This window comes from Panthera pardus, unplaced genomic scaffold, assembly GCF_024362965.1.
Source record: "Panthera pardus isolate Hobbes unplaced genomic scaffold, ASM2436296v1 HiC_scaffold_3, whole genome shotgun sequence".
In the NCBI taxonomy this organism is placed as follows: Eukaryota; Metazoa; Chordata; class Mammalia; order Carnivora; family Felidae; genus Panthera; species Panthera pardus.
This window is the reverse complement of record NW_026526876.1, coordinates 59,538,706-59,551,012: the sequence shown is the minus strand read 5'-3', so window position 1 is coordinate 59,551,012 and position 12,307 is coordinate 59,538,706. Positions and strand designations below refer to the sequence as shown.

Here is a 12,307-nt window from a genome sequence, read left to right as displayed (position 1 = left end):
TCACACTCGATTTTCAAATTTTCATTTTTCTCCCCCATCTGGCAAGAGAAATAGTTTGGCCTGTAAATTTTAGGTTTTCCTGACCTCTGAACTTTCACCATGCTACTATATTTATGCAACAACCATCTGGGGGCAAAAGGCATTGAAATCTGAATCAGCCTAAAGGTTTCTTCTCTGGAATGACCTGCTTCAGCAAAAAGCAGAAGCTGTCAGCTCACTTTATTTCAGAAGAGAATACAGGATCAATTCAAGCTGATAACTATTAGAAGATGTTAGCATTCTTCTATGAGGAACTTTGAATTAGAAATTAAAGGCAGGCTTTGTAGCTCTATTTTCCTAAATCGAGAATGTTAATATTGTTTCTAAGTTTATGTATCTCTTACTAACTCCTAGGAATTTGGAGTTACATTATTTTGACATTGACTTTTATTCTTGGACATTTTCAACAGCTATAAAGAACGGGGCCCTCCTCAAACTGGGGGTAGGTGTCACAGGTTCCTTGCAGATAATGAAAGCTAAGCACACACACAATTTTATGTATAGTTTCTGGGAGTTCATGGACTCCATGAGGCCCCGTTCAGGTAAAGAAATCTTGATTTCCCCCCCCCCCCGCCCCCCTTTATTTAAGAATCAGGAATCCTAAAAGGGCCACTTATAAAACTGGGCTATATTATTATACCCTAGAAAGATTTTCTGGAGCTAAGAATTTATACCTGTAAAAATCTTGACAGTCCCAAGGAACCTGGGACAAAGAATTATCCTAAAATAAAAAGTAGAGGGGAGAAAGGAGGGAGGAGTACAAAGAGACATTGGCAGAGAGAGGAAGTGGGGGGCGGGGACTGGGAGGCAGTAATACTAACCGAGCAGAAACTGTTTGGTAGGTGCTAAAATATACTACTGTATACACTATTAAACCTTTGCAGGTATATAGGGAAGGCATTGTTATCTTTACTTTGAAAACGAGGAAACTAGAGCTAAGAGTACTTTAGGATCTTGCCCAAAGTCATACATGGTAGTAGATCTAGATTTAAACCAAATCTACTGACCCCACAGGCCATGCCCTTTCCTCATTCACGTTCAGATTATTAAGCCTAAACAGAACCAATTATACTCTGTCAGATAACATCTGCATTAGTCTTAAGACTTCAGGAATTTTGTTGAAGTCACATAGGTGGAAAGTATGCAATGTTAACTGTTTGAGTTATTGAACATTAAGCCCTCCTTTGTCAAACAATGATAATCTAATTTGTGAGGAAACTTAACAGTGATATAGTTTTGAACAGGGGAAAACATAATTAGAAGACTCAGAGAAGGAGAAACTTAGGACTAACTTTTTTTAAAAAGGCTTTTGCGGGGGCGGGGGAACCCAAAACAATAAAACTGCTATGCAGTCTGTTTCAGATGAAAGTTTCCCGGAGAAAGAACATATACTGCTTTAGTGTGAATCACCCTATTTAGAATTCCACAGTTCATGTGAATACCCCACAAGCTGATGAGGTCACGCTGGTTAACCAACACAGCATACCTTACAATTTAGAGTATTAAGGTAAAGGCTGTTTTAAAAGCTTATTAAGCGGCCTCATTCTAAAAGCAACAAACCCTGAATAGAGTTGAAGAGGGTTTTTTAAAAAAACCTACCGTAAACTAGGGTCGGAACTGCCTAAATTAAGTAATGCAATATTGAGTAGTGTCCCAGGGACATCTTTTGGCCGAATCTTGGTGTGCTGGGGGATGGAGTCGGGCTGCGACAGCTCCCAGCGTGTCCGGATGTGAATGATAGACTGGACGATGGCTTCGCACTCCTGGTGCATGAAGGTGAGCGGTGTGCCCTGGTTTGCAATGGTTAAGGTAAACTGGTTCTCATCCACCAGGCAGATCTCTTCAATTTCCGAAGCATAATAGATATCATTTAGAAAGACCGACTGTCCTAGGACTTTTGTTCGCTCTGCTGAGGTTACTTGAACAGCAGTAGAACCAACCTGGGAAGTGAAGGTGTAAGAGGGTGAAGTGAAGAAGAATTAAATCCCGCTAAATAGAGTTGTAAGAGGCTCTGAAAACCAGCCAACCAACCGACCAAACAAATACCATGTTTGCCATTTAAGGAAGAGTTACCACCGTTACATATTCAAATGGACTCAATAGGTATTATGATAAATGATCTCAAAAGAGACTGGAAACATTTAAAAAAATTATTTTTTCTAAAAAGGTCAAGAATCCTACGGACAATTATGGATTTTCTCTTGATTCGTTTCCCACTCTGCAAAGAGCGCGTAATCATCAGAAGAATTCTCACCTGGTAATTTCCACCCTCCACACATTCCTACCACTTGACTGATACATGGCAAACTGCACTCTCTACAACACTCTCCTGCTTCCAATCCGACCTAGACTATAATTAAGCATACACCTCTCATATCTTCCACAGGACCCCCATGAAGATAGCTTGGTTTTTCCTTCACCTGGACTTACTTTACATTTAATACACCACTATGAGGACACCTAGGAAGGCCAGCACAGTCTGCTTAGCCGAGAAAGCTAACAAATCATTTACCTAACAAGGAGTGAAACTTACTTTAATAGAAACCTTGGTGTCTTTGTGAGCTAGCTTGAGAGCATTGTGGAATACCTTCAGGTCCTCTTCTAAAGCCAGTGTGGCAGCAGGCAGTTTCTGTTGTTCATGCTCTATGTGCTCAGCCAGTTTGCCAGGACAGTCGATGAAAATGAGCCTCTTGCTGCCTTTGAGGCCAGTCAGTAGCCGTTCGTGATACTTGGTATACTCTCTGACCCAGGAGTTGCAGTTATAGATATAGACTGCAGAGACATTGTCATAAGCAAAGCCAGGAAAAACAACAAACCACTTGGAGAGAAAGTCTGTTTTAAAGCGATTGCTAGGCCCGGTATGGGTAAGGTCCACTACAATTTCATATGGCTTTGCATAATATGGCTTTAAAGTCAGCAAGACGTGGTATATCAGCAAATCGCCATTGATTTGGCCAGTTTTAAACCTAAGGAAGAGGACAAAAACAGGACACAGATGGTTAACAGGGTTCCGGATAAATATACAGATGCTACTAATCTATTTCATTCTTTCAATTTTCTGTTTAGCTTTCTAGAGAAAACTAATATAAAACAATTACATAAAGTCTAAGTCCATTTTCTAAAATCAGTTATTCTTGAGACATTGAGAAGGTAGAAGTAAAACGGAAGAGACAAGTCTCCAATTCAAAACCTTTTGAGCAACAAACCCGCACACCACAGACAGAGGAAGGCAGTGAACACTGATTGGTTGCCTCGAGGCCCACAGAATTTCCCAGCTGAACAGTCTGGGTGGGAATGACGCCCTGGAGCCCTGGAGTCATCTGAATGGCTTTGGTCAATTCGTTCACCCCACCTTGACTACCGGTGGTTCAGCAATGATCATATGACTTAAATCAGGACAATAAGGGCCAAAGAGGCCCAATTCAGAGACTTTAGCTTTAGTTAGGAATTGAGACTTTTTCTTTCCTGGTGTTTATAAACAAGGAAACACATTGCCCTGGGAGTTGTTAGCTCATATCTTGACATATGAAAGAAAAGCCTGCCTGAAGACAGAAGAAATGGAGCAGAGAGATGAAGAGAGAGAGAGGACCCCAGCCATTTCATTGGAGTCCTAGATAAAGCCTCTCCTGGGACCAAATTTATCCCTGGACTATTCAGTTGTGTGAGCCAATAAATTCTTTTTTTTTGATTAAGCCATATTAGGTCCTAAGTTGCTTACAACTCAAAAGAATGCTGATCGGTGTGAGAGCAGCTAAGGTAAAGACCACCAGAAAGCCCTGAAGAACACAGTACTAGAACTTCAAGTCGGAACTGATGTTAACTTGGCCCAAAGTTCTATACTCGATGACTCTGGTAGTACTAGGCCCGATAAACATCCTTACCTCAGAGATTTTTAATAATCTTGTTGGGAGGAAATAAGATAAAAATATAAGTTAAATGATTTTAAAATAATTTATTTTTGAGAAAGAGAGAGAGAGAGAGAGAGAGAGAGAGAGAGAGAGAGAGAGAGAATGCACGAGCAGGGGGAGGGGCAGAGAATCTCAAGCTGGCTCCATGCCAAGGGCATAGAGCCCGACACAGGGTTTGATTCCAAGACCCTGAGATCATGACCTGAATCGAGTTGGATGCTCGAATGACTAAGTCACTCAGGTGCCCCAAAATAAAATATTTCAAGATGACAGGAAAGGTATGAGGTTGTATGTAATCACTTATCAAACAAATAGCAGAGAAAAAGTTCAGAAGAGGGAGATATGAACACAAACTGGGTAGCCAGTGAAAGCTACACAGAAGATGCTGAGGCTTCAGTGGGTAGGAGAAACTTTGAATTCAACAAGAGGAGGGACTGGCAGGCCTCATGGAGAGGCCTGAAAGAGGCCTCTAAAGAGGAAAAGAAACAGATAACTAGATGTGCTGAGGCAACAGTCAGCTATTTTAGCTGGAATGAAAGATTCATGTGAAGACGTTTTAAGAGATAAATCTGGACAATTGCACTACTAGGTATTTACCCAAAGGATACAGAAATACTAATTCAATGTTTACAGCATCATTATCTACAGTAGCCAAATTATGGAAAGAGCCCAAATGTTCATCAACTGTGAATGGATAAAGAAGAGGTGGTATATATTACAACAGAATATTACTCAGCCATAAAAAAAGAATGAAATCTTGTCATTTGCAATGACGCGGATGGAGCTAGAGTATATTATGCTTAGTAAAATAAGTCAGTCAGAGAAAGACAAATACTATATGATTTCACTCATATGTGGCATTTAAGAAACAAGACAAACAATCATAAGGGGAAGAAAGAAAGAGAGGCAAGCCAGAAAACAGACTCTTCACTACAGAGAACAAACTGATGGTCACTTGAGGGAGGGGAAGGAGGTGGGTTAAATAGGTGATGGAGGTTAAGGAGCGCATTGGTGATGAGCACCAGGTGTTGTAAGTGTTGAATCACCTGAAATTTACATCACATTGTATGTTAGCTGGAATTTCAATAAAAACTAAAACACAAAACCAAATGAAGTGGAAAGCTTAACTTCACAAAAAAGAAATACAGTTTGAAAAATATATAAGAGTTAAGTTGTGAAGGGATCAAAATTTTTCAAGAGGTTTGAGTTTTCTCCAATATTTCTCAGACTATGTTCTGTGGAGCCCAGTATCACAATCAACCGTGGCATCTGTTACAAATGCAGTCTGCTTCCTGGTGCTAGCCCAGACCTACTACATAGGAATGTATACAGCGGGGCCCAGAAATTTTCATTGTTTTTAAAAAAAATTCTCATCTGATATTTACGTACACAGACATTTCTGAATCACTGCTATAGGTGTTAAGGAGTTATTCAACTTTATATTCTTAAAGAAGTGATATGATCAAAGGAAGTGATGTATACAAGATACATGAAGAAGTCGGGGCTGGTAAGGAAAAAAATAAAAGCTATGGTAGTAGTCTAGGTATGGCCTCCTAAGGATCTAAATGCTATGGTGACAGCTAAAAAAAAAAAAAAAAAAAGAAAGAAAGAAAAAAAAAAAGAAACCAATTCAAGAATATGAGGGAAGAGCCAACACGATCCAAGTTCTGGTCGGGGCTGAAAGGAAGGACTTGAATTAAAAGGACTTGCTGTGTATCAAGCCTCTGAGATCACAAAGAATGTTCCTATCATGAACAACAAAAAAAAGAGATCATGAGGGGCAGCCACTTTTGGAGGGAAAATGAAGTCCATTTAGACATACTGAATATGAAGTGATGACAGGACCTTCGGGGGTTGGGGGGAGAAAGAGAGAGAGAGGCTGAGACTTTGTGTGTATACATTCAACAACACAAAAGTATATTCTGCCCCATATAACCTAAGTTTACTAGATATTTTCTCAAGTCTTTGCTGTAGCTCTGCAATCTGAGATGTTGGTTATGTGTATCACTGTTTCTATTATCTGACCAATACCCCAGGTCTCCTAACTCATGTCATTAAATCAGCCTGTGGTACACAAATAAAATTTTTAGAGAAGATTTTAATGCTGCAGGAAAAATACCCTTCCATCTCTTTCTGAATGATACTAATATATCATTCAAAAGCACACAGCAGGCATATGTAATGCACATAAGGTCAAAAGGCATGGGGCAGAAAACCCTCCCTGCCCTGGAGGCGGGGATTTGTTGTACAAAGCCTCCTGTCATGCCAGTGGCCAACTGGACAAGTTGGATTTTTTCCCCCCTGTGACATGTGCTTTAGTTGCAGCAGAAAGGAAATGTGTCATCTGTGGTTTGGTTTTAAAAGTGGAAAGCTAGCTGTACATATCCTTTTTTTTTTCACTGCAGATTTACTTTAAGGTTCATATTCTCCAAGTCTATTCTGCTTTAAATTACTTGGAAGCTGTGCTTCAAGACAAGAAAAGAAGTGGCTTATTAAAATCAGGTTATAACCAAATTTTGACCAAGAATTTGTAAGGTAGGTCATATATATGGCTTTTCTTATGCCTTTTTACTCATAACGTTGTACAGATTAGTGCTGAAGGAAGTGCTTTCAAATAATACCTAAGAATCTTACTAACAAAGTAGAATCATAAGTGATTGAAAATGTATACTGTTCTTTTCTGTACTATTAAGTAACATTTAAGTTAGAAATGGAAAGATTTATCATCAACACAGTTTTTATGAGGATTAGAAAGGATTTGAGTTTAGACTCCACAGTGAATTGAAAAGTTTTACTTGTTATTTAAAAAGTTAAAAAAATAAAGTTCTCATTATGAATGCTTAGGCATTATAAATTTTATTCAAAATGACCGGAGATAAAGAGAACTTTTGGTAACATAACCTGGCTTCCATGGCATAAATTGGGGACACAGAGACAGTTCTCTATTCTCAGGCATTTGTAAGGGCAAGAGAAAGTCTCATTTTGTTAACAGCTTGTTTATCTGGGAATGACAGTACATCTGGCCGAAGACAATCCACAGCGGGCCTATTATCTACCCCGTGGTAAGCATTGCTGAAATGAGTACGAATACCATGATGTATACTACCCTGTTAATGAACTAATGTGATAGGAATAACCCACTTTAAATTATTTTAGCATTGAATGCAGAAGGCTAGTCTAGGATGAAAGGAGGGAAATTACTTGCTAACCCAAAATAAAGTATTTCTCTTTGTGAAAGAACCGTAAAGTATCCTAAGATTGGTGTCGTTCACTTTAAAAACTGAAGCTGAACACTATTTTATAGAAGTCAGTGCACAATCCCTTCAACTGTCTATTAAAGATCATAATCCAAAAAGTAATCTTAATTCTAGAACACATAATAAAGGTTTATTTTCCTTTAGGAAATATTACTTCACTGGTTAGTTGCCATTTACCTTTGTTTATTATAAGCTACTTTTGTTAGTATAACAACATATCACATTTGTTATTCTCAATTTCTGTATATCAATAGCATCCAAGTATTATCCAATGACACACAGCAACTATTTATTATAAAACCTCAAAACTCAAAAAAGCATGGCTAGCAGTGACATCTGTTTTACTTGGGAGGAGGCTAGAAATGCAGGATCTCAGGTCCCTCTTAGAACTACAGAATCAGAATCCACATTTAAAAAAAAAAAAAAGACATTCAGACATTCACATTCAGGTTTGAGAAGAACATCTATAAAATAAAGTTTTTAAACAGGCAATTCCACTGAGTCAATCTCAGGAGAATAATGTAGGTTTTGCTTCCAGTTATCTCAAACAAATGCTAACAATAAGATACTCTTACCAAAAAAAAAAAAAAAAAAAAAAAAAAGCAGCTCAAACAATATTATAATAAAAGAGATAATTCGATAATGGTGATAGATCGTTCCCGCTGGTTCATCAGTACCTAGAACAGATATGCCAGCTCTGTTTAAATCTTCAATCATATGGTGTATAATGAGAATTAGGAACAGACTTGTCTCCTTTTTGTACTGCCTTCCAAGGAGCCTGAAGCCACAACTAAAGTTCATCTTTTTTATTTATATGTCGAGACTCAAGATCTGCCTTGTCTTCCCACTTCAGTCTAAATCCCCACAATCCTGGTGTTCTCTATTTTACTGTATCATGTATTTTAAAACATTGTGTCAAAATATTCATGGAAAAAATGCTGGGCATAAATGATGATGAAAAAAGTCAATAAATTTAACTTTCGATATTATTCATAAGAAATCTGCCTCATTTTCACTGTAATGCCAGATTTTTAGGTTGAAAAACCTGGCGTGCCTTTGCCTTCAGAAAGCCACAAGAAGTCAGGGGATACAGATGTGAAAAGAGAGAACCAACACCATATATAATTGCTTTCACAAATACCCAGGAGTATATTTCTAAGTACCAGTTTTATTCTAAGCTCCAAGATAAACACCCAGGAAGATAAAAGAACATCTTGAATTCCATTTTTTTTTTTTTTTTAAAGAACATGTTGAATTCCTATTTGAAATCCTTTTCCTTTGGTTGCTACCACACTTCCCCTTTCTCAACCCCAAAACAAAACCCCAAAAAGCCATTTGCATGTTCTTTTCCTACTTAAAGCAAAATGCTTAAGGCCCATATAAAGATGAGTGACACATTTGTTAGAGTGTGGGGAGTTTCTGCAAGAAAGATCCTTAAATGGTTGGGGTCTGGGCGGGGGCAGGAAGGAGGAATCAGGAAAGTAGAAGCAGAAGTCGTCGACTCAAAGCTGAAGTTCAGCATGCTTGAGGGGGAGAAAACTATACAAAACCACAGTATTCAGTTTAAAATGATTCATAGGCATTTATAATGCCAACTTCTAGCATTTAAAAGAATAACAGAAATTAAATGGCTTCTTTACACATAGCCTAATAGAAAAAGTCAGCTGAGAAGGAATTCAAACAGGACAGCAAATATTAGGTATGAGTTTGTAGCTAACTTGTAAGACATCAGGTGTCCACCTTTTAACTACAATCACCAAAAGTAGGAACCATTATTCTTTCATAAATTAACAAATTATCTGCTGTCCCAACAGATTGCCGGTATACTCATGGACATGGAACACGCAGGACATTACCTGCATCTTGCCTTTGTGATGACAACAGCTTTTTCTTTGTGTCCTGGAACAAAAGCAAACTATACCCATCTGTGGGCTAACAGTACTACTGTCTGGGATCCAGATATTCAAAATAAGACGGGCAGAAACCAAAATGAAAACATGAACACAAACCCTACAACTTCTGCAGTAGATAAAAAGAGTAATTCTACAAACATGACTGAAATCGCCACGTCATCTCCTGTCCTACCTCTAACTCCTAAATCGGAACTGGAGATTTATATACCTTCTGTTGTCAGGAACAGCTCTCCAACAGTACCGAGCATCAAAAACACAAGCAAGAGTCCCCATGAAATTTTCAAAAAAGGGGTCTGTGAGGAAAACAACAACAAAATGGCTATGCTAATTTGCTTAATTATAATTGCAGTGCTTTTTCTTATCTGCACCCTCCTATTTCTTTCGACTGTAGTTCTGGCAAACAAAGTCTCATCCCTCAGACGATCAAAACAAGTAGGCAAGCGTCAGCCGAGAACCAACGGCGATTTTCTGGCAAGCAGTGGTCTATGGCCTGCTGAATCAGACACTTGGAAAAGAGCACAACAGCTCACAGGGCCCAACCTAATGATGCAATCTACTGGAACTCTCACAGCTACAAGGGACAGAAAAGATGAAGGAGGAACTGAAAAACTCACCAACTAACAGAAGCTTTAGTGAAGACAAATGCAAAGTAGCAATGAGAAAGCTTATGAAGTAAAAATGAAATCCGTTTGGCATTTAATGCCACAAGTTGGTCTAAGATCTGTTGACATGGCAGCCTTGCAATTTAGAATCGAGCAGGCGAGAAGGGAAGAAGTCAGTTCACCTTCTCAAATACTTAAACTGTGCACTTTCATTCTGACACTGAATATTTTAAGAAGCAAATAATAAAACACCCAAGGACGTGGAGAAGGTTTTAAAGATGAGTTGAAGGAACTAATTAATGGAGGTAGAAAGGAACAATTAAATATTTCCTGTTCAGCAGCAGTAGTTAGATGATCTTTGTCTGAATGTAATTAAACTTTGAAGAGTTTTAATGTGTCCTTAGAGGCAAGTATATGCTTCAACATCTAACAGAAGCCAAATTCCTAATGCACAGAGTTGAACTGTAGTTTAACGGTGCCTCTGCTGAATGAGACGGAATCTGTCCCAGCTCGTATATCAACACAGCTAATTTTATGCTAGATGTTTTCATCTTTAAGTATGGCACACACAAGAAAGTGTTTTTCTACTACAAATATTTAATTAAAACTTTTAATTTTGTATCATAAGACTCATTAGAATAAAACTGACTACATATATTATTTGTATTCATTTTATTATCTTAGACAACACACTATAAAGATCAATAAGAAATAGTGCCCAACTGAAACAGGGGAGACTGGAGCCACCAAGAAGGCCAAGTGTAAACGTACAGCATATCTTACTGTTCAAGTGCCATGTACCTCTATTCTATAAATACTGCTTACTGGGCTATCTATAGCAAATATCCAAAGGCCGATTAATTTTCTGACTTCAAGGATGCCAAGTGGCCTGACAAATGATCAATTTTATTTATTTATTTTTACTATCTAATGTGACATGAGCAAAGGAAAGGGGTGTGTGTGTGTGGGGGGGTGTGTTTGTTCTAATTTGGAAAACGAGATGCTCTAGGTAATTGTTTAACCTTTCAAGAAACTGGGTTCAAGTAAGATAATGACTTACACTTAAATCAAGACTTCCACCTTCAGTTAAATGTATTACAAAAGTTGGTTTGAGAGACTTTCCAACTTACTGCTAAAATTGATCAGGGCATACTAAAGACCAAGCTAAATTTAAAAAATCTCATCCCTTACTGAGCATTTATTTTGGGCAATACGCTAGCCATGTAAGAAAACATTTTGCATATTTTTGCCAAGTACGATCACAATCTTATTCTCCCTTTTAGGTTAGTGATTCTCATCTTGACTGTGTATCAGAATCATCTGAAGAGCTTTTAAAACTAGCCAAAACCTAATTCCCACCCTCTCTTTCTGATTCAGTTGGAACGGGGGTGGCCTCCAGGCACTGGTAATTTTTGCATTAATTCCCTAGGTGATACTGCTCGTGGCCAAATTCACTTCTTACAGGTACCATGGCTCTAAAGATCTAGGTTACATCTTAAAACGAGAGGGGGAAAAACCCCCAAGTATCCGCTTTATGATCAACTTGTTACCAATGTGTTAAAAAATTATAACCGTATTACTCGAGATAAAACTAAATGTCAAAAAGGGAAAAGGGGAAGCAAGAGAACACTCATGCCAGTCATGGTGATATCAGGTCACCTTTTGAGGGGTACAAAGGACCAGACTGGCAAATGAAACTGAGCAGAGCTCCCATCTTATACAAACTAATAATGTGAGACTGTGTACTAGAACCAATAGTGGTAACACAAACAGCTCCTTGAATCAGGGGCCATATATACTTGTTAGAGGATACTGAAAAAAATTAGCACCTTTTTAAAAACAAGGAATTAACTAGGTAACCACTTTTGTACTCAACATACAGGTCCAACAATTTCTGACGAAACAGAAAGCTTCTACTGCAGGAATACCTAAAATTCATCAACTCCCTAATTAAATACACATTCTCAGAATGATGCTATCCAATGACAGCTCATGAACAAACAAAAGTGGCTCCTTTTCAAACTTGACAGTGTTTAAACATGATACATTAAGGTCTGTTTTGAGTTCAAATTTTAAAAGTTATTTTTGAACGAAGACATTTTTGTTTCCGCCCCTTGGTATTATGGTCCACACACTTAATTCAGGGATTTTAAAATAGTGAGTCAAAAGTTTAGTGTTTTGATTATACTCTGCTTTATAGTAGGACCCCTTAAAAACAGAAACTATTCTTTTTGTACCAAGTTGTAAGTAACCTTGACATTAAGAACGAGGTCTTAACAGTCTGGGATCCTCTGCAGTGACCAGGGAAAAGCAGGGCATGGCTTAAAACGTAATGTATCTACTGTAACAGGTGCTATCCTAGGCACTTTACATTTAATCCTGGACCAGATTTACAAGTTAGGAATTATGATCTCCCTTTTTTGGATGAGGAAAGAGGCTACAAGGTGACCTGTCCAAAGAAAATTTTTATTCAGACTGATGCATTCTCTTTTCAATATATTTTGCTTGGTTAATTTATTTAAATAATGATTCCCAATTTATTTTACCTTCTGAGAAGGACCTATTTTGTGGATAATCAAAGAGTTGTG

General features: G+C 38.1%; 2 protein-coding genes across 12 annotated transcripts in view; one reads left to right on the top strand and one right to left on the bottom strand.

Annotated features, from left to right (window-relative positions):
• Window positions 1–12,307, bottom strand: part of NF1 (neurofibromin 1) — a 248,005-nt gene that overhangs the window by 40,356 nt on the left and 195,342 nt on the right. For all 11 annotated transcript variants that reach the window (XM_053892642.1, XM_053892646.1, XM_053892648.1 and 8 more), the window contains 2 exons: window positions 2,573–3,005; window positions 1,639–1,979 (listed from right to left, as the gene is read on the bottom strand). In XM_053892642.1, coding sequence (XP_053748617.1) covers window positions 1,639–1,979; window positions 2,573–3,005 — 774 coding nt within the window. The remainder of the gene's footprint in view (window positions 1–1,638; window positions 1,980–2,572; window positions 3,006–12,307) is intronic.
• Window positions 6,273–10,376, top strand: EVI2A (ecotropic viral integration site 2A). Its single transcript, XM_019423848.2, has 2 exons — window positions 6,273–6,482; window positions 9,019–10,376. The coding sequence occupies exon 2, from the start codon at window positions 9,034–9,036 to the stop codon at window positions 9,736–9,738; it is 705 nt and encodes a 234-aa protein (XP_019279393.1). The 5' UTR covers window positions 6,273–6,482; window positions 9,019–9,033; the 3' UTR covers window positions 9,739–10,376.

Excerpts from the sequence above, each read along its gene's own strand:
- EVI2A (XM_019423848.2), top strand. The coding sequence starts at position 9,034 with ATGGACATGGAACACGCAGGACATTACCTGCATCTTGCCTTTGTGATG.